The 23,992-nt window shown below is 58.3% G+C and overlaps 2 protein-coding genes and 1 long non-coding RNA gene across 10 annotated transcripts; 1 reads left to right on the forward strand and 2 right to left on the reverse strand.

Moving 5' to 3' along the window:
* Nucleotides 1-12,256: 12,256 nt before the first annotated feature.
* LOC138842463 (uncharacterized) lies at nucleotides 12,257-14,882 on the reverse strand. Its single transcript, XR_011377022.1, has 3 exons — nucleotides 14,014-14,882; nucleotides 13,385-13,578; nucleotides 12,257-13,028 (listed from the first exon to the last, which is right to left on the reverse strand). It is a non-coding gene; the product is annotated as an uncharacterized lncRNA (long non-coding RNA).
* Nucleotides 14,883-14,930: 48 nt separating this feature from the next.
* RFNG (RFNG O-fucosylpeptide 3-beta-N-acetylglucosaminyltransferase) lies at nucleotides 14,931-18,523 on the reverse strand. The gene is made up of 8 exons (XM_030843375.3): nucleotides 18,204-18,523; nucleotides 17,501-17,549; nucleotides 16,830-16,932; nucleotides 16,544-16,697; nucleotides 16,154-16,242; nucleotides 15,899-16,064; nucleotides 15,239-15,324; nucleotides 14,931-15,165 (listed from the first exon to the last, which is right to left on the reverse strand). Exons 1-8 carry the CDS (start codon nucleotides 18,483-18,485, stop codon nucleotides 15,084-15,086), a joined length of 1,011 nt encoding a protein of 336 aa, XP_030699235.1. The 5' UTR covers nucleotides 18,486-18,523; the 3' UTR covers nucleotides 14,931-15,083.
* On the forward strand, nucleotides 17,518-23,778 carry GPS1 (G protein pathway suppressor 1). Of its 8 annotated transcripts, none has more exons than XM_060290123.2 (15): nucleotides 18,610-18,657; nucleotides 18,837-19,037; nucleotides 19,535-19,627; nucleotides 20,132-20,313; nucleotides 20,752-20,916; nucleotides 21,040-21,175; nucleotides 21,278-21,355; nucleotides 21,535-21,595; nucleotides 22,032-22,117; nucleotides 22,335-22,429; nucleotides 22,538-22,643; nucleotides 22,724-22,804; nucleotides 22,888-23,025; nucleotides 23,096-23,230; nucleotides 23,313-23,539. In XM_060290123.2, the coding sequence occupies exons 1-15, from the start codon at nucleotides 18,625-18,627 to the stop codon at nucleotides 23,385-23,387; spliced, it is 1,665 nt and encodes a 554-aa protein (XP_060146106.1). In that variant the 5' UTR covers nucleotides 18,610-18,624; the 3' UTR covers nucleotides 23,388-23,539. The 8 variants fall into 8 exon arrangements, with proteins under 8 accessions (XP_060146108.1, XP_060146109.1, XP_060146110.1 ...); XM_060290124.2 differs by having other exon boundaries at nucleotides 21,538-21,595; XM_060290125.2 differs by lacking the exons at nucleotides 18,610-18,657; nucleotides 18,837-19,037 and adding an exon at nucleotides 17,518-17,646.
* The last annotated feature ends 214 nt before the right edge of the window (nucleotides 23,779-23,992 follow it).

Below are 23,992 nucleotides of genomic sequence, written 5' to 3' on the forward strand. Positions count from 1 at the left end.
GCTCGATGGAAGCTTTGGCCACTGTAAGCTCTGACCTACAGAGAAGAGCCCCACAGGGCCCTGAGGACGCTGGGGCCCCACTCATGAATTTATTTCTCAGAAGTGTGGTGAAAAGTGCATCTTCCAGGCTCTCTGGGGTGGGCGAGCAGGTCTCACATGATAAGTCCACTCTAACATTTGATCTCTCAGCACCTTAGGACCCCCTGCTCTACCATCTGCTATGGACGTTCTGACATTTTCAGTTTGTTTAGAGTTGCCGTCGTGGGGTCCAGGTTTGCCAACCAACCAAGCACACCAGCAGAGCGCCCCAACTGCTTGCAGTCACCCACGGACCCAAGAGCCCTGCTAAGTGAGCCCACATCTACCTTCACCTTCATGCAACTTCCTGTTCCTTCGACACTGGTCCTACACCCTGAGGATACATTCTCCTCATTTCTGTGGATATAAATCGCTCAGCTGTCCAGTTCTTCCCGTGTGCCTCACAGACCTTCACGGGTCACACTTTCTACGTTACCGTCACCCTCTAGGCCCCCCTGAGACTTGCCTCTGGTTGAGGGTCTGGAGAGGGAGAGGCAGTGGGCTGTGTGCTCGAAAGGACCAGCAGTTCCCTGCAAGACAGCAACCTCAGGGTGGGCGGTTTCCGGTTCCTCAGGCGAAGGGCGACTGAGCGCCAGGGAAGGTGGCTGGAAGGGCTGCTTCCACCAGGAAAGGGAAACCAGCGACACTTAGTGGTTCCAAGCGTCCCCCCATGGGTCCCCATCTCACTGTTCCAGGTCCCATTCATTGCCAATTGATGCTGCAGCTTTAAAACAGGGTCCCTGCAGGGCCAGGAATTCAATTTGTGCTTTAATTCAGCATGAGATTTTGGGTGGGATTTTGGAAATCTTCCCCTGCAACTACTGAGGACCCGGGTTTCTTCCAGGGCCACCCCAGACACTTTCAGTCCCTTAAGCAGGCCTTGGGCTGGGAGTGTTCCTTCCCCCTATGTCTCCAGTACACTTAGCAGCAACCGGCCGGTCCTACTATCCTTGAGTTGAGGAGTGCCACAGATGACGGGAAACATCGTGCAGAATGCAACCCACCACTCCAGCAAGCAGGGGCTGGGCCAGGCCTGGGCCCCAGCCTTTCTCCAGCGAGTCTCCCTGAGCCCAGGAGCAGGGGGCGGTGTAGGGAGGGCTGGGGAAGGGAAAGGGCTGTGTGAGGAGAAGCAGATGCCAACAGACCCATGAGGGGACCATCAGGAGAGGGGCAGAAGGACATGAGACCTGAGGGTCTCACACACAGCACACTCTCAACACACACACCCCACACCACACACACCACACACACCACACACACCACACCACACACACACCACACACACACCACACACCACGCACACCACACACACCACACACCACACACACCACACACCACACACACCACACACCACAGACACCACAGACACCACACACCACACACACCACACACACACCACACACACCACACACACTACACACCACACACCACAGACACCACACACCACACACCACACACACCACACACACCACACACCACACCACACACCACACACACCACACACCACACACACCACACACCACAGACACCACAGACACCACACACCACACACACCACACACACCACACACCACGCACACCACAGACACCACACACACCACACACACTACACACCACACACCACACACACCACACACCACACACACCACACCACACACACCACACACACACCACACACACCACACACCACACACACACCACACACACACCACACACCCACCACACACACCACACACACCACACACCACACACACCACACACACCACAGCACACACACCACACACCACACGCACCACACACACCACACACACCACACACCACACACACCACACACACCACACACCACACACACCACACACACACCACACACACCACACACCACACACACACCACACACACACCACACACCCACCACACACACCACACACACCACACACCACACACACCACACACACCACAGCACACACACCACACACACCACACACCACACACACCACACACCACACACACCACAGCACACACACCACACACCACACACACCACACACACCACAGCACACACACCACACACCACACGCACCACACACACCACACACACCACAGCACACACACCACCCAGACGCCTGCCCCCACAGCTGCGTTGCTGGCTGCTTTTCTATTCCTCTCATTCTGGGTGCTTCATTCTCCAGAACCGTCCCTCCAGGGGCTGCGCTCTGCCCTGGGGCCAGAGGCCATGGCCCTGCAGCCAAGGGGCAGGGGTGGGGGTGCAAAATGCCCCCCCCAACACAGTTGGTGGCCCATGTGCTCCTGACATCGCTCATCAGAGTCTCCAAAAGGAAAGTCCTTGGCTCCTCATTGAACCAATGTAAGTGGCCACCGTAAGCTTGCTTGTGCTCTGTGCCCGTGATGCCCTAGCTTGTGTGGCAAACCCCAGCCCTCTTGCATCAGGTGTATTTAAAGAATTGACTTTACCAGAGAGGTGTGGTCCTGGCCTCGTCTCCTGGGGTGGGATCTCCAGGACCCACGTCGTCCTGCCTGATGGGAGCATGTCGGTTGCCTGGAGCCTTGGCCACCTGCTGGTCCAGTGTGTGACTTGTGCCCAGGGCTTTGGGACACGCACATCAGTTCTGACTCTGGGAAGGGCTGGGTCTAAAGGATGGCCAGCCACAGGGGCAGAAGGTGATGAGGCCCCAATAGAAACTAAAGGTCTGGGAGAGCTTCCTTGGGTGGCAATACTCCGTGTGTGTTGTCACACGTCAGGGCTCTGCCGGGAGAGGACAGCGGAAGCTCTGTGTTCGGACCTCCCAGATTCCACCCTCTATGTCTCTTCCTTTGGCAGATTTCCTATATCCTTTTGCTGTAATAAAACTGTAATCACAGGTAGAGCACATCTGAGCAGGGGTCGGGGTGGGGCTGGGGCTGGCCGCGGTCCGGGACAAGCGGCCTCTGAGGGGAAGGGGCCCCCTCAAAGGGCCAGCCCTCGGGCACCTGCTGGGAAAGGCTGGGATCCAGGCTGAGCGCAAGAACGGCCACAGGGCTCTCAGGGAGGGCCGTGCGCCGACAGGGGTGCCTGGGAAGCAGGCCAGGCCCCACCCTGCTGCCCAGGCTGGACAGGGCTTGATGCCACCTAGAAAATTCCACGTGGACTGTACCCTCTGGACCTGGAAATCAAGCCTGTCTCCCAAACAAGGGCGCCTGGGTGCAGCCAGGGTCAGGGGTGGGTGGGGCTCTCCCATGCCCCATCCGGACGCCGCCCCGTTTTGCTGTTCGGTCTGAGCCCGTAGCTCCTCTCTGAGCTGCAGTGTCTCTGCTGTGCCACCTGACCCCACCCAGAGCCACAGCCGTGGTCCCAGCTCTGCCCACTGCTCAGTCCGGAGCCCCTACTTGCTCCAAACCCTTCCTTGTCCTCCACTGCTTGCCTGGGGCCCACCTCCTGGCCCACTGGTTCTACTGCATGAAGAGCCTTTGATCTGCTTGTATCCCTGTGTTCCTCTCCCAAAGGCCAGGTCACCTTTGCTCACTGCCCAGCTCCTGCCCTGCTTAGACCTGCAAGTCTCCCTGCTGGCCCCCCTTCACCTTCTGGCTTCTGGGCCCCGCTGGGGTGTCAGCAACCTCAAGGGTCACCCCTTTGGACTCACGCACTACTGGTACGAATCTCACACTTCCATCTGCTCCGTCACTTGCAGTCACCTGAACCCTGGGAGGGCAGGGGCCGCTCTCTCCATTACTGTTTCCCTAGCAGTTGGGAGAGAGTGTGTTTCCAACGTGTGTCTACAGAGTGAATGAATGAATGAATGACACATTCTAAAACAAGGGGGACAGCCAACGTGTAGCCACACAGAACTGTGTGGGCCGTGAGCTGTGCCTGCCCAGGGAGCTTGCGATCGAGAGGGCGGGAAGGAACGGGAACAGGGGCGTGAGTTCCGATAACAGCAGTCAAGTCTTCCACCCCTGAGCCCCTAGCCTGGCCCACGTCCAAGACGGGTGGAAATGGCTTTATTATTGTCAATAGGACTGTTATCAAGAGAGCACTGTTGGGCTTCCCTGGTGGCGCACTGGTTGAGAGTCCGCCTGCCGATGCAGGGGACACGGGTTCGTGCCCCGGTCTGGGAGGATCCCACATGCCGCGGAGTGGCTGGGCCCGTGAGCCATGGCCGCTGAGCCTGCGCGTCCGGAACGGGAGACGCCACAACAGTGAGAGGCCCGCGTACCGCAAAAAAAAAAAAAAAAGAGAGCACCGTTGACAGTGAGGCCTCTTAGACACAGGGCATGAACCCTTAAGAGGAGATTAAGAGGACCTGAACCCCATAGAGCACAGGGGGACTTCCCGAATGAAGCAAGAGGCAGGTGCAGCTGAGGGAAAGCGTAAGGGGGCCCTGGGAAGGAGAGAAAACCTGTGCAGGTCACTGAGCGCAGGTCACCATTCCTGTCACCATTCATGTGTGCCTGCTTGGGCACATGCACATGTGAGCGCATGCACACACACAGGGAGACACATGGACACATATGGGTGTAGGCACACGTGAGCACGCACACGAGCACGCATTCGTCCGGCCGGCACAGTGAAGAGGACCCTGGACATCAGCAGGTTCATTCTTTTTTAATTTTTTTGGCACGTTCACTCTTGACGCTGGGCTGACCCAGTAGCCAGGCTGAGCTGTGTCTTTATCACTGTGCTTAGGGTCCTCTTGCAGGACAGCCATGCTAAGGAGGGGACAGAACCCTGGCACTCCCTGGAGCTGGCCACACGGGCCGGATCTCGGGGGAGGGTGGCTAATGGCACGTTGGCCGTGGTGAGGGCCCCTAGGTCGGCTGCCGCTCCCTGGTCTCGGGGAGGCTCCTGGGGATCCTGCTGGGCCAGAGTCACACCAGGTGCTGAGAGCTGGGCCCAGTCCTGCGGCCTTTGAAGTCACCATAGGTGGGGGCTGGAGAAACACTCGCCCTCCTGGAGAGAAGCCAAGGGCCATCTCAAGGCTCAAGGACATGGTTTGTTTTCTTCTGGGCAATGATGGGATTGAAAGGACCTGAGACCTTCTGGCTCCCACTTTCCTGGACACTGTGCTGGTCCTTCTGGCTCTCAGGACAGGCCTTGCGTGGCCAGCAGCTGGCAAGGACCAAGGTGCCAAGCTGACTGTGCAGGGAGCAGAGCACTCCAGGTCAGATCCCAGCCCCAGGCCTCTGTGCTCCACGCAGGGAGTGGGATCCAGGGCTCAGGCCACCCCAGGAGCCCAGCTGGGGGCCCTTTGCCTCCAGGAGTGTCTGTGGGCTCATCTCCAGGCCTTTCCTGCCACAAGCAACCCCTCTGTAGGGGGGGCGTTCAAGCCCACAGATGCCACAGAGAAAGCGCTTCCTGCAGGCCTCCTTTGAGGACCTCAGGCAAGCACCTGCGGTCACCTCCAACGAGGCGGACTGTCACCATCAGACCACGGCCTTTCTGGTCCTTCCCACGTCGGCTTGGTGGCTCTTTTCTTCCCCCGCAGGGGTGAGTCCCTCCTGTGCTGTCGGGGCTGAGCGTCTCAGAGGGGACAGGGACATGCAGGGAGGGGGCCCCACAGCGTAGGCACAGGGTGGAGGGGCTGTGCCTGGCACTGGCCAAGGAGGCAGGATCGGGGGGGATCCCTCACTGCTGAGTCTCAGTGTTTCTCAGGACGTCCCACCCCCCACCCCCTGCTGTCTCCTGAAAACCCCAACCCTGCTCTGGGGCTCTGCCCTCCGGGAAGCTCCTACCTCAGTACCAGGGTTTTGGAGAAATAAGAGGGAGGCTTGAGTGCCAGGGTTCTTGGGCCAGGAGGCCCACTCCCCAGAGGCTCCTGGGTTCCTGGGATCCACAGAGCTTCTCTGGTGGGAAAGGGTCTGAGGTCCCTGCCCCAGTATAATGGGATTATAGCCTGAGCAATAGAGTGTGGACTGGGAGAGGCCCTGCTCTCCCAAGAGACGTGCCAAGAGACTAAGCCCTTCCTGGTAGGGAAGCGCTCCCGGGAGAGGAGAGCGCCAGAAGTAAGGTGATAGCCTGGGAAAAGCTGCCGGGCCATTCTGAGGAGCAGGCCTGAGTGGCCGAGGATGCAGAGCTAGGGAGGGGGCATCGAGCTCCCTGTGGGCAAGCTGCCTTCCCGTGGCCCCCGCCCCACCGTGGGGCACAGAGGCCCCATACTCTTCTGGAGTCAGCAGTTCACGGAAGAGTTGGCCCCCGCCTGGAGGCACAGGGCCCCAAGTACTGTGAATCTGGAGCTGAGGACCCTGCAATCCCGTCCAGGAGAACTTTCTGGGGTGAGGAGGGGTTTCTCATACTGCAGGTCAGATCACTCAGTCCTCAGCAGTTCTGCCTGCTCCCTACACAGCCCGGCCTCTCCCAGCCACTTGGAAAGGATGAGCCCTTCCTCCAGGTGATGGTGTCCCTGGGGAGTGGCCCAGCGCAGATGCATATCTGCCTTCCTAGGCCCCACCAGACCCTCCCACCAGCTAGTGCCTCCTCAGGACCTGCTGTAACTTGCCGCTCAGAGCAGAGGAACAAGACAGAAAGAGACTGAGGTGTACAACACACTGTCCTCTCCATAAACCAAAATTATGCGCGCAGACATTTGCTTCCAGTGGTAATGTTGTAACTGGTACCCACACTAGCCCTCCTGCTGTCAATAACCATGAATCTTGACAACGGAGGCCCCGTTATTGTTTTCAGGAAACGGATAACAAGCAGCACAAGACTTCTGTCTCCGGAGGGTGGGACCCCTGAGATGAGACCCACAGATGGACCTCACCTCCTCCGAGGGGTGGAGGCTGGAGTCCAAGCAGATGCACGGTCCTGCCAAGCAGAGAAGGCCGATCGGGACTCGAGGAGTTGAAGGAGCTGAACTCTTCAGGGCACAGCAGCAGAGATGGCTGTGAGTCAATGGCTGAGGGCTGGGCTGTGTGTACACAGGGTGAGATGACCCAAGAGAGGTTCAGGGCACAACAGAGCTACCAGGAGTGAAGCAGTGCTGGAGGCCTGCAAGTGGTGGCCCCGCCAGAGTGGACGCAGCTCATTAATATCTAGTCCATTCCCTGGGCACCCAGCTGAGGCCTGCAGAGTCTGATCCTTACCAGTCAGGACCAGTAGAGGGAGACTTACTCCAGTCCTAATCCCCGAGACCTTGATAACGTGCACAGAGACAAGAGTCTGGAGGCCAAATCCCACTAAGTTAGAGGCCCTTGGGAAATGCCATAGGTTTTCCACAGATGACCTTAATGAAGCGCAGACGCAAGCCCAAACAGGTGCAGTGATTTCTCAGTAAATAAGCTGCCAGAACAAACAACACTTCGCGGAGAATAACGAAGTCCAGACTCTCTGTGGCATGTCATTCACAATGAAAATTGTCTAGACATGAAGAGAAACAGGAGAATGTTACTCAAAGTCAAGAAAAAAAAGCAACCAATTAAAAAATTGTCTGGCTTTACCAAGCAAGACTTTGAAGTAGCTATTATAACTATATTCAAAGAATGAAAGGGGAAGCCACCTCAGGGGTAGGTGGAGACAGACCCCTAGCTCAGGTGGGAGAGAAGAAAGCTTTCAGCTCCAGTCAGAACCTGAGCTGCCAGCGGAGGCTCTGGTGCAGAGATGAGACACAGCATGTATAGCAGCCCTGTGCCCAGCACATATCAACGAAATTATTTGGAGGTGACAACTCTGGACGAGAGTTGGAACCCATCCCACATGGAGAACAGAGTCACCCTGATTCAACACCTTCCAGCCTGTCAAGCTTCCAAAGGCTCTCGTGCCCCGGCTGAGATTCAAAGTACAGGTGCTTCTCCCTCCTCCTCTTAAAAGACATAAGAATGATGGGACGTCCCTAGCGGCGCAGTGGTTAAGAATCCGCCTGCCAGTGCAGGGGACACGGGTTCGATCCCTGGTCCGGGAAGATCCCACATGCCGTGGAGCAACTAAGCCCGTGCGCCACAACTACTGAGCCTGCGTGCCACAACTACTGAAGCCCGTGTGCCTAGAGCCTGTGCTCGGCAACAAAGAGAAGCCACAGCAATGAGAAGCCCATGCACCACAAGGAAGAGTAGCCCCTGCTCGCTGCAACTAGAGAGAGCCCGCGCAGCAATGAAGACCCAACACAGCGAAAAATAATAAATAAATTTATAAAAAAAGAATGATGACTTTCCCTTATAACTGTGTGCAGCACCCAGGAGCTGTAATAGGGAAGAGCCTTGTATTCTATGACAAGGTAATCACTAAAGGGATGTTGCCTATTAGCTTAAATTACACATAATGGCCCATCTCTGGGAACCCTGCCTTCCAGATAAAGAGCGTGAAGCTAAAATACCTTTGTTTAGCTGACATGAAATATCCCAACCAGGCCCACCTGTGAATGGCTGTAGGGAGGAAGAAATTAACACATCCCTTCCAGAGTCTGGCCAGAACCAGAACTTTCCCCCCTCCCCTTTTAGTATTAGAAGCCTGAATTCTACCTCGGGGAAGATGGTTCTTTGGGACACTAGTCCACTATCTTCTTGATCTGCTGGCTTTCTGAATAGTCGCTGTTCCTTTGCCCCAACACCTCGTCTCTCAAGTTATTGGCCTGCCGTGCAGTGAGCAGTCTGAGCTTGGACTCGGTAACAGAGCCGCCGTCTCAAGCTGAGGGGCCTTCCTTCCATATCGCCTCTACTTTTTATAGTCCTGTGTGGTCAGGACACTCAAGATGGCTGTCCTCTTGCTCTCTGTACATCCCCCGCAGGACCAGTGCCTGCTTCACTTACACCCTACTCACATGACTGACCTTTCTACGTACTTGCGCTAGGCCCCAGCTAGAGATCGTTCTTATCAAAGGGGTGGTGAGGGGCGTGCCCCTCTAATGGTTTCCCTGGTAACTAATGAGCCCACCTGATGTCAATTCCACCCCCCCCCACACCGGCCTGGGAGCGAAGGCTGCTGCCATGTCCTGCTTGCCGCCCCGCCGCACATGGTGGGGTGTCGTTCTAGGACGTTGTCTCGGACACTTAAGCTCCCCCACCCATTAAACCACTGATGTCTCTGCTGCTGACGCCGGGCTCTTTCTTTGATCTTGAAGCTGGGTAAGTACAGGCCTTGTAGGCCTGTGGGATGCAGCCCAACACCTCTTTTATTTCATTTTTCTTCCCCTAACTACTCCTTCCAAAAACGATTTGTACTTGTGGACTTTGCTTCACATTCCATATGAGTTAGGAGTGCTTCTAGCTGCAAACAAGGTGATTAACACTGGCTGAAATGTTTCTCTCGTAATAACAAATGCATGATGAGAACGTGGCACCAGCAACATCAGAGACCCAGGATCTTTCCCTCTGTCCACTTAGTGAGACGGAGCAGGACCCTGAGGGCCCTGCTGAGTACAAATCCTTTCCCTGTCCCCTGTTTCTTTTTGTAGGAAATAGGTTTCCTTCAGCCTCCTTGGCCTTCCCTGAGTTCCAAAGGGCAGATTCAAAGAGTTGCTAATCAGGGAAGGGAGGGGATGCAGAAACAAAGGAGGAGCAGTCACGAAACAATAGTGCAGCCTTGGGGCAGGGTCCTGGCTCCTCCTCAAGGAATAGAGGTAACAATATCTTTGAGCTCTTCTGTAGGAGCTAAGGCCCCCACCGAGTTAGAGGATTGTAACCTCAGGCTGAGCCAAGATCCTAGAACACCGCCCTGCTACCTCACCACCAAACAATCAGAAGTAAGTCACACCCTGCAGCCTTCACCCCAAATTTCACCTATTAAAATCTTCTCCCGGAAAACCATCGGGGAGTTCAGGTTTTTTTGAGCATGAACTACCCTTTCTTGTTCTCCTTGCTTGGCCCTGTAATCAACCTTTCTCTGCTCCAATCTCCGATGTTTCGGTACGTTTGGCCTCACTCATCGGGCACATGAATTTGCATTCAGTAACATCGATGCCACAGCGCTCTTTACCTGTTCCAGCTTCCCTGGCTGTTATGGTGGCCATGTGACTTCTTCAAGCCAGTGACATATGGGAAATTAACATCCCTACTGGGCTCAGATGGTGTGTATCTAGTATGCATTCATCCCGCTTTCTCCTCCATTTCACCTGGACGATCCAAGGATGCTGGGCCCCAGGGATATAAGCAGCCTGAGTTCCTGACTCACCACCCATGCAGGTCACAGTGTGATGTGAACAAATACGCTTCCAGGGCTTAGTGGTTTCTGCAGCACAGCCTAGCGCATCCTGACATACATTCTCCAGGTTGGCTTCTTTTTTTTTTTTTTAAATATAAAAAATTAATTAGTAAACTAATTCTGGCATCATTTGTTGAAAAGACTTTTCCCCCTTGAATTGCTCTGGTGACACTGTTGGGAACTCTATGATAGTAGAAGCGTGTATCTGTGGCTGGGCTCTGCTGTGTGTCCCACGGATCCATCTGTTGGTCCCAGTGCCAGCATCACAGTCTCCATACTGTAGTTTTGTGAAATGAAAGTCATATTTTTATGGCAAGACAAGAGATATTCAAACAAAAAATCTTCTCTGCTCTTTGACCTCCCTTCTCCCCTCACTGTGCATTGTGTATCTGCATTAGGCATCAGGCAAACCTACCCCATCAGCAGGAATACCTGCTCAACTGTAAAGACCAACATTCTCCCATCATCAACAAGACAACTCCTTAAGGGATAGCATTTTTTTAACGTTTTCTAAAATTAATTTAATTTATTTTTGGCTGTGTTGGGTCTTTGTTGCCACACGTGGGCTTTCTCTAGTTGTGACGAGTGGGGGCTACTATTCGTTGCAATGTGCGGGCTTCTCATTGCAGTGGCTTCTCTTGTTGCAGAGCACGGACTCTAGGTGCGTGGGCTTCAGTAGTTGTGGTTTACGAGCTTTAGAGTGCAGGTTCAGTAGTTGTGGCGCACGGGCTTAGCTGCTCCGCGGCACATGGGATCTTCCCAAACCAGGGCTCAAACCCGTGTCCCCTGCACTGGCAGGTGGATTCTTAACCACTGTGCCACCAGGGAAGCCCAGGGATAGCATTTCTTCCTGATCTTGTATGGGGTCACGTGACCCACCAGGATGACACTTAGATCTGGATCATGTAAATTGTCTATAATACGTCATTTGATGTACAGCCTTCTGTCTTAAAACTTACATAACTGTGCCTTGACTTCTAATGGGTGGAACAGTTCTCAGAGCTTTCTGAGATGCTCTTCCTGGGTTATAATCCTCAAATTTGGTTCAAATAAAAATTTGCATTGCTTTCTTAGATCGACATTTTTAATTTTTTTTAATATTAAAAAAATTTTTGGCTGCCTTGGGCCTTCGTTGCTGCACACGGGCTTTCTCTAGTTGTGGTGAGCAGGGACTACTCTTTGCTGTGATGTGGGGGGGCTTCTCCTTGCACTGGCTTCTCTTGCTGCGGAGCAGTGGCTCTAGGAGCGTGGGCTTCAGTAGTTGTGGCACGAAGGCTCAGTGGTTGTGGCTCTTGGGCTCTAGAGTGCAGGCTCAGTAGTTACGGCGCACGGGCTTGGTTGCTCCATGGCATGTGGGATCTCCCTGGACCAGGGCTCAAACCCGTGTCCCCTGCACTGGCAGGCGGGTTCTTAACCACTGCGCCACCAGGGAAGTCCCTACAGATTAATTTTCCGGCACTTCATAGTAGGTCTTGAAGTCAGGCTGTGTAAGTCCTTCAACTTTGTTCTTTTTCAAGGTTGCTTTTCGTTTGTTTGGTTTTGCGGTACGTGGGCCTCTCACTGTTGTGGCCTCTCCCGTTGCAGAGCAACAGGTTCGGGACACGCAGGCTCAGCGGCCATGGCTCACGGGCGTAGCCGTTCCACGTCATGTGGGATCTTCCCGGACCGGGGTACGTACCTGTGTCCCCTGCATTGGCAGGCGGACTCTCAACCACTGCGCCACCAGGGAAGCCCCAAGGTTGCTTTTTATATTCTATGTGTTTAGCATTTCCATATAAAGTTTAGATTCAGCTGGTCAGTTTTTTTGGTAATGTGTTTGCTGATTTTGGTACCAGAGTAATGCTGGCCTCATAAAACGAATTGGAAAATGTCCTCATCTATTTTCTGGAAGACTGTGTGTAAGATTGATGTTATTCCTTCCCTACATGTTTGATAGAATTCACCAATGAAACCGTCTGATCCTGGAGATTTCTTTATGGGAATGTTTTTGTTCAATTCAAATTATGTAATAAATATAGGGCTATTTCAATTTTTAATTTCATCTTGGCTACTTTTTAAATAACATCTTTATTGAGACATCACTCACACATCAAAAAGTGTACAGTTTTGAAGTGTATAATTCACTAGTTTTTTTTTTTTTTATTACATTCACAGAATTGTGTAACCATCACCATAATCTAATTCAGAGTGAAGTTAATTCCCACTGGGTTTCTTGCTTTACTCTGCACTGCCCCCTACTGTTTCCATGTTCTCGGAGTCTCTGGGGCCAAGCCTCACCTAGTTAAGCCTCAGCTGGGGATGGGCACGTCTGGCAACTCAATTTTTTTCACCGTTGTTTGCGTGTCTGAGAATGACCAGGAAAGTAGGTGTCGATTTTGGGGTTACAAATAAGTTTTATCATGTGGGTGAATTTGGAAACACAGAGTCTGAAAATAACGAGGATTGACTTTTCATCCCCTCAAAGTAAGCCCATACCCATCAGTGGTTAGGCCCCATACACCCCAACTCTCCCCAGCCCTGGGGAGCTGGTCCATTTTGCAGGTCACCATTCCTCTGGGCTTGCTCAGTGCCTGGCATGCAATTACATGGGATGGACTGATGCTGAGTAAATAGTTGTCCAAAAAAATGTTAGATGGAGGTGCTTCCCTGGTGGCGCAGTGGTTGAGAGTCCGCCTGTCAATGCAGGGGACACGGGTTCGTGCCCCGGTCTGGGAGGATCCCACATGCCGCGGAGCGGCTGGGCCCGTGAGCCATGGCCACTGAGCCTGCACGTTCGGAACCTGTGCTCCTCAACGGGAGAGACCACAACAGTGAGAGGCCCGCATACTGCAAAAAAAAAAAAAAAAAAAAGTTAGATGGAGGGCCAAGTACACACAATTTAATTTTGAACCTTAATTAACAAAATTTTAACTTTGATTATACATCTATTATGTCTACTATACGACATATTTTGTTATTTGTAAAATAACAAAAAGTGGGAAGAGAAAAAAACATTTTTATCAATTTTTGCACTTTTCAGGGACAATTACATAAACATTTTGGTGTGTTTCCTTCCAGGCTTTTTTCTCTCTGAACAATAAATGGACCGCCCACTTGGGCAGATCATGCAGCCTCAGGGTGCTAGCCAGTCCCACCTCCCCTTAGAGGGTGCTGGAGGGCTGGGGGTGACTATTTCTCTGCACCTGGTGAGGGAGGAGTCTGTGCCTCCGAGGTGGTCGAGCCTGGAGATCCAGACCTGACGCGGCTCCAGCTGGGGGAGGGGCGATTTGGTCCAACTGATGCTGTCCTGGGTCTGTGCTGTGTGGATGCCCCAATGGGCTGCGGTCTGGGAGGCTCAGTGTGTGTCTAGGTCTCGGGGGCTGTTACACATTCACATCTGGGAATGTGAGGGGAGGTGAGTGCTGAGCATGGACAGTTCCCAGTGACCTGCCATAACCCCCTCTCCAAGGGACCTCGGTCTGACCACTCAGCCCATGCTGACTCCAACCTGCTTACTGGGTATTGCTGGCCTGCCCTACACACACACACACACACACACACACACACCTGCCCACACGTACACAGCCACACACGTTCGTATCCACATGCATACGTTTACACAGCAATTCCCACATACACGCACGCACACATGTGCTCACCCATGCACATACACACGTACACGTCTGTGCATGCACGCACACACGCTACTTCCACAGTGTGCTGAAAAAGCAAGCATGACACTCAGGCGGTCTGCCTCCTGGGGCAAGTTCTGTCATGTTTCCATCATTCCCTGCAGGCCCCCCCGCCCCCTGTCACATACTCTTCAACTCACACTGAAGAGCCCAGTGGGCAGCTTAAGGCTTGGCTGCACTGGCAGTGCGGTAAGGAACGCAGATCTGCCTGGCGTGGAGCTGGTCTGGGGCAGAGCCTTCAAGGGGAGGAGCTGTATGCTGTGTGGCCCTAGCCGGAGCTGAGCTGCCAGGTGCCACTGGTTAATTAAGACAATGACAGAGTAACAATCAAGGCTTTATTCACTCGTTGCAATAGCAGAGCGAGAGACCAGAAGGCAAGCGCTGGCTCCCCTTGTTCTGTTTCCTCCTCCCATGGAAAGGCACCGTCAAGGTCAAGGTGGGTCAGCTGGTGGGATGGGGATGCCTCACTGCAGAGAGGGCCTCACACAAAAGGCGCCTGCTGTTTCATGGACTTGGGGCCCAGGGTGGAGGAAGGGAGGACCAGTACTGAGCAATGAGTCAGAGTGGAGAAAAGTTCAAGTTCCCTCAGTAAGAACCCCTTGGCCGATGGCCCCCAAGAAGGTGGCCGCTGAATGGAGATGCCCTGGCTAGCAGTAAGCTGTGCCCAAGAGCACAGCCAGCCAGAGGGCCTGCATCCTTGAGTGCGGCTCCCCTCGGGAACAGAGAGGCCCTGTCTGGGCTCCAAAGCCTGGTGTGGGGAGGGCGGCTTCTCAAGAGAACAGAGGGTGAAGCATCTGTAGTCACCTTTGCTAAGCTGCAGCATCTCACACACAACCCTGGCCTGGAGTCCCCTCTCCAACAGGTGAGGGGAGCAGGACGGAGCCCTGGGAGTCAGATGTCAGCCCCCTCCCAGGTCCCCGGACCCTAGGGTGAGACCCTTCCTGTGAGAGCTGGGGCTGGGCCCCTGGGCAGGCACACAGCGCTGTCCTCCTCTCCCACAGTGCCAGGTCACCCGGGCCTGCCCGGGGCTGTGGGGAGGCCTCCAAGCCAGCTGGAGTATTTGCTGGGCGCCCTTATCTCCCTGGATGAGACCGTGACCGTGGCCGCCTGGAGCCCAGGAGGGAACAGCACTGTTCTTGCTCCCTCAGGCAGGCGTCGTCCACTTGCACCTGGGGCAGAGCCAGAGGCATATTTGGGTCGACGTCGAGGTTCACCGAGAGGCGACGTCACTCTGCTTCTGCTCAGGACACCAGTCCGTGTCCGGGTAAAGAAGGCAGTGGACGGACTTAAACCTGGGAGGGAAGTGGGAGTCAGGCTGCAAGACGGGTGGGCTGGCCCCAGCACTCCTCCCCACTGCCGGCTCACCGCGTGGGGTCCTGCTGCAGGCTGAAGCCTCCGGCCACGTTCACCACATTATGTGGGTTCTCAGGACCCCCGTAGCTCAAGGTGACCTGGGAGAGAGGAGGAGGGAGAGTCACTCTCCGGGCCAGTGCCTCCCACCCCATCCTTCACAGGAGATACCACTCGGCCTCCTGGTTTCCTAGCGCCCCCCACTCAGCGCTCTCAGGGCAGGCTCAGGAAGAGCACTGAAGAGTGATGGGGGCTGAGAGGCATGGCCAGCACAGAAGACACCTCAGGGAGGTGGCTGGTGCATGTGTAGGGGCGAGAGGTCCCCAACCCCCTGCCCAAAGCTGATTCCCCCTCCCTGGGCCAGGTCTGTGACTCCTGTCACACCTGAACCACTGCCCATGGCCCGGGTGCCCTGGGCCCACCCACCTGGGAAGGCGCAGCAGCTGTTCTTTACAAAAGAGCCCCTGTATGAGCCTGGGAGCCCCGTACAGCCAGGACCCTGGGCCACAGCAGCCAGGGTCCAGGGTCCACGGCAAAGTTGCCGCAGCGCTGGAACCTACCCCCGCCCTGAGCCCTTGTTCAGCCGGGAGCCCATCTGGGTGCTGGGGAGCCAGGTGGGGGCAGGGGCCCGAGGCAGGGACACCTGCGGAGGCAGCAGGGGCCCAGCGCGCCTACCTGCTGGAGCAGGGTGTCGGGCGGCAGCCTCTGCAGGCTCTCCAGGTGGGAGTGGAACAGCGAGCTGTGCAACAGGCGGGCGCCCAGCAGCCCCTCCACAATGTAGCCCACCGTGCAGTCGTCCGGCAGCCGCACCCGCTCGGCTGTGCTCATGAAACTGCCCAGGCTGGGGAGCGGAGCGGGGACAGGTCAGTGCCTCCCCAGCCCTGGGCAGCTCCATCTGCGGCAGCCAGCGCCTGCCTGGCCTTCACTCACCTGGCCCATGGGCTCATCTTGAGTGCAAGGCCTCTGCTCAAGCAGAACCCGGCCCCTCCGGTAGCAAACCAGAACTTGACCGTGGTTACCTGAAGGGAAGGGAGCCACCGATCAGGTCTCTTCACCCCAACTCTTCGTCTGGGCACTCCAAGGGTCGTCCCCAAGCTGCTCCTTAATGACTCCCTGGTCAATTGGCAGAAGCTTCCCAGGGCACAAGGACACCGGGGCTTCCACAGCCCAGTTGCCTGTGGTCCCAGCCTCTCCCGCAGCCCCACCTCACTTACCCCAGTTCCTGAAACACTGCATCTGGGTGGATCGAGCACCTGTCCCAGCCCTTCCCTGCTAGGGTCTCCATGTTCTCAGCGGCCCCTCCCCGGCCCCAGCACTCACGGTTCCACCTCCTTGGACCCTCTCGGTAGCCTCGATGGGGTGGTCCAGGCTGGGCCGCCCCAGGTAGACGTCTTGGCTGGGTGAGAAGGTGGACAGCAGCTGCAGCAGGCCTTCGGGGTTTACGTAGTTGTCATCGTCCACATGGCAGAACCACCTGGGAACGTGCAGTCTCTAGAGTGAGCCGGGCCCAGGGGGTGGGGGTGGGGGAGCCCCTGGCCCAGGTGGGGGCCCGGACTCTCACTCAGCCCTGGGGTCTCCAGGGGGCATGGGCGTGGCCACCACATACTTGCGTCCAGACTCAATGAACTTGTCATATTCCACTGACATCTTGCAGCACAGAGCCTGGCGTGTGTGCACGGCTGAGCAGTTGGTGTTGACGACATGGCTGCCTGCCCATTGGAGAGATGGAAGCATGAGGGCTGGGGTGAGGCCTGCTGCCAGCCCACCCCACTGAAGTCGGGCAAAATGCGGCTAGCTGGTCGGCACAGGGCCTGTCCTGTTCAAGGTCCGGAAGTCGGACCCAATCACAGATCTATCTTGACCTCCTTCAGCTGATCCTGTTGCTGCCCTCCGAGGTCTGGGCAGATGACGACCACTTGGAATCTCATGGGAGAAAACCCACCAGGAAATAGGACTGGGGTGGGACCACACTGCTCTGGGCAGGACTGGAAAGGATGGTTCCCTGCTGGCCCATCTTCAGGGGACATGACTCCAGCCAGAGGCACTGGGAAGTCAGCCAGTGGCTGAGGGAGGCAGAGCATGGCTGGTAGGGTGGGGCCCTGGACTCCAGGCTCTGTTCTCTACCAGCTGTGTAGCCTTGGGCAAGTGCCTTAACACCCCCACCCCCCACCCCGGGCCTTTATACACAGCAGGGGTCCATGTGGCACTGAACCAAGGGATAGCTGAGAAGGAGGCCCTCAGACACGCCAGCAGGGCTGGGCTGGGGAGGGCACTCACCTTCCTGGAGCTGTAGCTCAGGGTCATCCCCGTCGGTAAAGATGAACGTCTATAGAGAAATAACCTGTGAGGTTTCAAGAGGCACCTCCCAGGGACTCTGGGTCTGGCAGGGCCTTGGCCCTGTGAGCAAGGATGAAGCTGGAGAGGCAAGGGTGGGCTTGGAAGGGATGGGGTCCAGGAGAAGGGAGGGCGGTGTCCCAGTGACAGCCTGCTAGTACTCTCAGCGTCCCCAGTGCTGCTGGGGCCAGGCTTGCTCTTGCTGGAGGAGTTTCTGTGGCCTCAGCCCAGTGTCAGCTGGGAAAACCCACCCAAGCCTGGAGCCCGAGAACGGACAGGAAAGGGTGGGCACTGAGGGTCCTGGGTCTCTGTATACTCAGGCCTGCGGCCTGACTGCCATGCTAGGGACACAGCGGTGGGTAAGGGGTCCTGGGGTGGTTATCCTGGGTGGGGTCCAGGGCGGGGTTGCCAGTTTGGGGATGAGGGCGCGGGGTCCCAAGGCAAGGATGCCGGGGTAGGAGTCCCGGGTGGAGGATCCCGGCGGTGGAGGTCCTGAGGGCGGATTCCGGGGGGCGGCTGTGCCGGGACTAGGGATGGGGGAGGTCCCGGGCCCGGGGTCCCAAGGTCAGGAATCCGGGGAGCTGGGATCTCGGGGCATGGGAGGGTGCCGGGGGCGGGGTCCGCGGGGTCTCGGGACGGGGCCCACCTGCCGTCGGGCCCGGGAGATCCAGGTGCGCAGCAGCAGACCCAGGCGCGGCCCGTGGTTCTTCCGGGTGGTCTTGACCGCGATGAAGACGTCGTCGGGCCGCAGGCGGGGGGCGGTGGCGGGACGGGCAGGGGGAGCGTGTGGGCCGGGGCCGGGGGCCGGGGCCCGGGTCGGGGCCGGCGCGGGCGCGCGGGGTAGCGGCAGTGGCAGCAGCAGCAGCGCGGCCAGGGCCGCGGCCAGCGCGAGGCAGGCCCGGCACAGCGCCCCCCGCGCGCGGCTCATGCGGCCGCGGGACCCGCGGTCACCGCCCGGCCAGGAGCGCCGCGGCCCCTTTAAGAGCCGCCCCGCCCATGCCACGACCCGGAAGCGGCGGCTGCGCTGCCCCGGAAGTGAACGGCGCGCCGCGGCGGGGTGGGCGAAGATGCCGCTGCCGGTTCAGGTGTTTAACTTGCAGGTAACGAGCCGCGGCCGGCGGCCCCCCCGCGCTCCCGCCGCTGGGCCTGAGCGGGGCCGGCCGTGCGCAACCCCCCGCGCGGCGTTCTCCCTGCGCCCGGGCTCCGGCCGCAGCGTCCCGCCCGTCGGCCCCGGCAGCCCGGCAGGCCCGGCGCGCTAACGCTCTCTCTCCTTCAGCAGCCAGCCAGCTCTGTGTCAGGGTCGGGGGGTGCAGAGAGTCAGGACAGAATGCGGGGTGGCCCGGCCCCCCGCGCGGCCGCGTCGTCAGTGGCAGATGTGCACTGCGCCCCTCCCAGCGGTAGGTCAGAGCTCTTCCTGCCGGGCACGGCCGGGGACTTCAGCCTGAGCGCCAGCCTGTCGGCCTGTACGCTGCTTTATGAGGTACCTTCCAGGATAGGGGCCGGGACCAGCCCGCACGCCCGCCGGGCCGCGCAGGGCGCCCGGGCGCCCCCCTCCCGCCTCCCGGTCCATCGGCGGTACTCGCCCGGCGCTGCGGCTCCGGCTGCTCAGCCGCGCCTGGGTCGAGGCCGCCCGTGTTTTCCCTATGGCTCGGAGGAGGCTGCGTCAGGACGGTGGCTGGGAGCACGTAGGGACCCTCTGGGGTCCCTGGGTAGTGGTCTTTCGGCTCTGGTTCCCGCCCCACAGATGGGCCATCACGATCGAGCAGAGCGTTCTGCTCTTGAGCCAACGGTCTTGCTAGGAGCCCCCTCCCTGATGTGGCGGCGCTGGACTTGGCGGGCAGTGGGGAGGGGCTCGGGGGACAGGATCCCACCCACCCGGGAGATGGAGGGCAGAGCTGAGCTGGGACACAGTGAGGGTCACTCGCCCTCCCTGGGCGTCCCCTGCTCGAGGTGCCAAGGTGGTGGCCCGTGTTGCAGGGAGCCGTGGAGCCTATGCAGATTGACGTGGACCCCCAGGAGGACCCGCAGAACGCGCCCGATGTCAACTACGTTGTGGAGAACCCCACCCTGGTACGGAGCCTGGCGGGCACTCCTGGAGCGTCGGGGACTGCATGGGGGTGTCAGTCCTGCTGGGAGGTCCAGGCCAGGCTCCCCACTTCCACCGCATCTTTTTGTGACTCAGAAACTTTTAGGGTTTCTAGTTGGGCACTTATAATGGGTTGCTAGTCGTTTCCAGACCCTGCACCTGCTTCTCTCCCACACGGAGGAGCCCTGTGTGCCAGGCCCCCCTGCAGGTCGAGTCTCACTGCGAGGGCAGGTCTTCCTTGGGACCCAGCCTGGGAAGCACTGTCTCCTCACTGCTCAGCTTGGTGACTGGCTGCCCACGTGGCTCTGGCCGTTCACCCCCCAGGGCAGAGATTGACTCCAGAGGGCCTTGCACTGGCCCATCCCGAGTGGCCTTTCGTCAGCCCCTGGACAGTGGTTTATTTGGTGCCCACATGCCACTACTCCTGACTCACTGGCTGGGGTTTGAGGTCTAGGGTCCCAGCTTGCACAATCCACCCCCGCCCCCAGGATCTGGAGCAGTACGCGGCCAGCTACAGTGGCCTGATGCGCATCGAACGACTGCAGTTCATTGCTGACCACTGCCCCCCGCTGCGGGTGGAGGCCCTGAAGATGGCCCTGTCCTTCGTGCAGAGGACCTTCAACGTGGACATGTACGAGGAGATCCACCGCAAGCTCCTGGAGGCTGCCAGGTGAGGCCAGGGCTCAATGAGGTGGGGCAGGGGTTGCGTGTGCTATATGGCCAGCCTGGGCAAGGGCCTTCCCTATGCTCCTGCAGTGCCTGGCCCCATGACACAGTGATCTGGCTTTCTTGTTGAAAAGCCAGGAGGGGCAGAAACGACCCAACGGGCTAGACTCTCACTCTCCTCGCTGAGAATTCAGGCTCCCTCCACATTTGCATGCGTGTGCAGTTCCAACACTGAGCAGAGCCTGTGGAGACTGCAACGTGCTTTTTGCTTCTCAGCACGGCTGTGTGACTTATTTCTCGCTGGGCTCTCCCGCCAGGCTGCGGGCTCCTGCTGTCACAACTGCCCCTGTGCCAACTGGGCGCCCTCCCAGTGGGGATGAGGGCCAATGGGAGGCAGCTGCCCCCCTGCACACGGGCCCCTAATGGCCAGGTCCTCCCTCAGGGAGCTGCAGAATGCACCGGACGCCATCCCTGAGAGTGGTGTGGAGCCCCCACCCTTGGACACAGCCTGGGTGGAGGCCACGCGGAAGAAGGCCTTGCTGAAGCTGGAGAAGCTAGACACAGATCTGAAGAACTACAAGGGCAATTCTATCAAGGAGAGCATCAGGTGTGCCCAGGGGGCTGGGGGGCAGGCTCCATCAGAGGGAGCATCAGGTGCACCCTTGGAGTGGGGGGGTTGGGCAGCCAGGCCCATGGACTGACCGGTGTCCACTTGCGGCCGGACCCACAGGCGTGGCCATGATGACCTGGGTGACCACTATCTGGACTGTGGCGACCTTAGCAACGCCCTCAAGTGTTACTCCCGGGCCCGGGACTACTGCACCAGCGCCAAGCACGTCATTAACATGTGCCTCAACGTCATCAAGGTGGGCCCTGGGGTGGGTGGCATGGGAGGGGGGCATAGGGCAGCAATGCCCGTGGACCAAGAGGGGGCGCCCCAGGCTGAGTGCATTCCACCTGCCCACCAGGTCAGCGTCTACTTGCAGAATTGGTCTCACGTGCTGAGCTATGTCAGCAAGGCCGAGTCCACCCCGGAAATTGCCGAGGTAATGATGGCTCTGTGCCCCTTGGAACTTGCCCTAGGATCCCTGACCACTCCTGGCCCTGGTGGGCCTTGTCCTCCTGGAGTCTGCCTCTGTTGCTCTTAGGCTGGGGCCGGGTGCCTGGGGGTTGATGAAGGTATGGAGGGCGGGGGGTTGCTCACATGTGCGACCTTCTCCTGCAGCAGCGTGGGGAGCGGGACACCCAGACTCAGGCCATCCTCACCAAGCTCAAGTGTGCAGCAGGTGAGGGCCCTGGGGCACAGGGGCAGGAGGGCAGCCCGGGTGACCTCATCCCAGCCAGGGAAACCCACAAGCCCCACACCTGTGCTGTACCTGACACCTACCCGGCTCAGGTCCCCCTTGGAGGCTAGGGAGTGGTGAGCAGTGGTTGGGAGTAGAGGCAGTGCCTTCTGACAGGGCTGCCATGGCTGGTTACCCCTGCTCCCACCCCTAGCCTGTCAGCTCAACAGCTCGGGTGCCCTTTGCAGTAGGAGTAGCAGCTGCTCAGCCTCCCTGGGCGCCTGGTTCACGGAGCGTGCTGCCGGTGCTCACTGGCGAGGTTACTTCTCACTTGCCAGCGTTTCTGCCCCAGGTGCGCGCCCGTTGATGGCCCCACAGGGCCCTGGCCGCTTCCTCTGGATGCCGGGCTTCATCCTTTTTCCCCCTGCCCCCGCTCCAGGCCTGGCTGAGTTGGCCGCACGCAAGTACAAGCAGGCTGCCAAGTGCTTCCTGCTGGCTTCCTTCGATCACTGCGACTTCCCCGAGGTGAGGGGCGTGAGGGTCTCTGGGGAGGAGAACTTCACTGGGACTTGGGAAGCAGGGTGAGGGCTCGAGAGTTGGGCTCTCTGTTGGGCGGTCACCCCCATGGGGTTCTAGGCATTCTGAGTGGGTGGTGGGTGAGGTAGGGTGGACCCAGCCCAGACTTCTGTACTGACTGCCAGTGACTCCAGGACTCTGACCTATCTCCCTTCCTGCTCCTCAGCTGCTCTCCCCCAGCAACGTGGCCGTGTACGGTGGCCTGTGCGCCTTGGCCACCTTTGACCGGCAGGAGCTGCAGCGCAATGTCATCTCCAGCAGGTGGGTGGAAGGTGGGGTACTGGGCACTGCAGCCCTGCTCCTGCGCCCCCAGCCACCTTCAGGCGGGTGGGCAGGCAGGGCCGGCTCTGAGGAGTCTGGCATCTGCAGCTCCTTCAAGTTGTTCTTGGAGCTGGAACCACAGGTTCGGGACATTATCTTCAAATTCTATGAGTCCAAGTATGCCTCGTGCCTGAAGATGCTGGACGAGATGAAGGTGAGGGGCCTGGCCTGGCTTGGAGGTGGGCGGGTGCGGAAGGCCTGGGGCAGCTGTCCCTAACTGGCTCTCCTCGCCAGGACAACCTGCTCCTAGACATGTACCTGGCCCCCCACGTCAGGACCCTGTACACACAGATTCGCAACCGGGCCCTCATCCAGGTAAACGCAGGGGCAGAAGCTGAGGCCAAGGCAGGGTGCTATGGATGTGTCTGTGGGTAGCTCACGTTCCCTTTGCTCTGCAGTATTTCAGCCCCTACGTGTCAGCTGACATGCGCAAGATGGCCACGGCCTTCAACACCACAGTGGCGGCGCTGGAGGATGAGCTGACGCAGCTCATCCTGGAGGGGCTCATCAACGCCCGTATCGACTCCCACAGCAAGGTGGGCAGCCTCAGGGCTGTGGGGTGTGGGAGGGAGACCCTGGGCCCCACTGAGCCCTGCACCTCCACAGATCCTATATGCCCGGGACGTGGATCAGCGCAGCACCACCTTCGAGAAGTCCCTGCTGATGGGCAAGGAGTTCCAGCGCCGTGCCAAAGCCATGATCCTGAGGGCAGCCGTGCTACGCAACCAGATCCATGTCAAGGTGCGGGCAGGGGGGCCCTGGGGTTGGGGGGATGGGATGGGCACACGCGCCCCTCTGGGCTAAGTGGCTGTCTCCACTGCAGTCCCCTCCCCGGGAAGGGAGCCAAGGGGAGCTGACGCCAGCCAACAGCCAGTCCCGGATGAGCACCAACATGTGAGGGCACCCTCGGCCTCCAGGACGGTCGGCACACCTTCCGCCCTGCCCCACCCCCCACCCTCGGACTCCTGGGCCTCGCATCTGCTCCAGCAGCACTTCCAGAGGTGTTGCCTGTGGCCCACTTGTAGGGGCCTGGCTGCTGGCTGACGCTAGCCCTCAGCCCCCTGCCTGGGCTTCCATGTGCCCAGATTCTTGTGCCCCCCCTTCCCCCTTGCTGCACCCTGTGCTGGGGGTGCTGGGGAGGAGATGGGCTTTCCTGGAAGGAGCGGCCTGCTGGGCTCACGCACATGGCGCCTGGGGCCCCACCCGGCAGCACTGTCTCCCAGCCTCTACGTTGTGTCATTTGGGGTTGTAGCATTGTTGAATCTTAGTCCATTAAAGGGCAGCCTGAGAACAGCCCCTTGCACCACTCCTTCCTGTCTCCGTGGGGCCCCCTGGCCCAGTCCCCACCTCCTTGGGCTCCCCTTTCTCACATTCCACTTGGCTTTGCAGGGCTGAGGCCAGTGCATGGCCCTCCTTTTAGCAGGTCCCATGGTTAGGAAGATGATGGCAGGCGGCGCCTTGCTCATTCCCCTGTTGTGAAGGCCCTGTTGACCCCGACGACAC

Source organism: Globicephala melas, chromosome 20 (assembly GCF_963455315.2).
Source record: "Globicephala melas chromosome 20, mGloMel1.2, whole genome shotgun sequence".
Lineage (NCBI taxonomy): Eukaryota > Metazoa > Chordata > Mammalia > Artiodactyla > Delphinidae > Globicephala > Globicephala melas.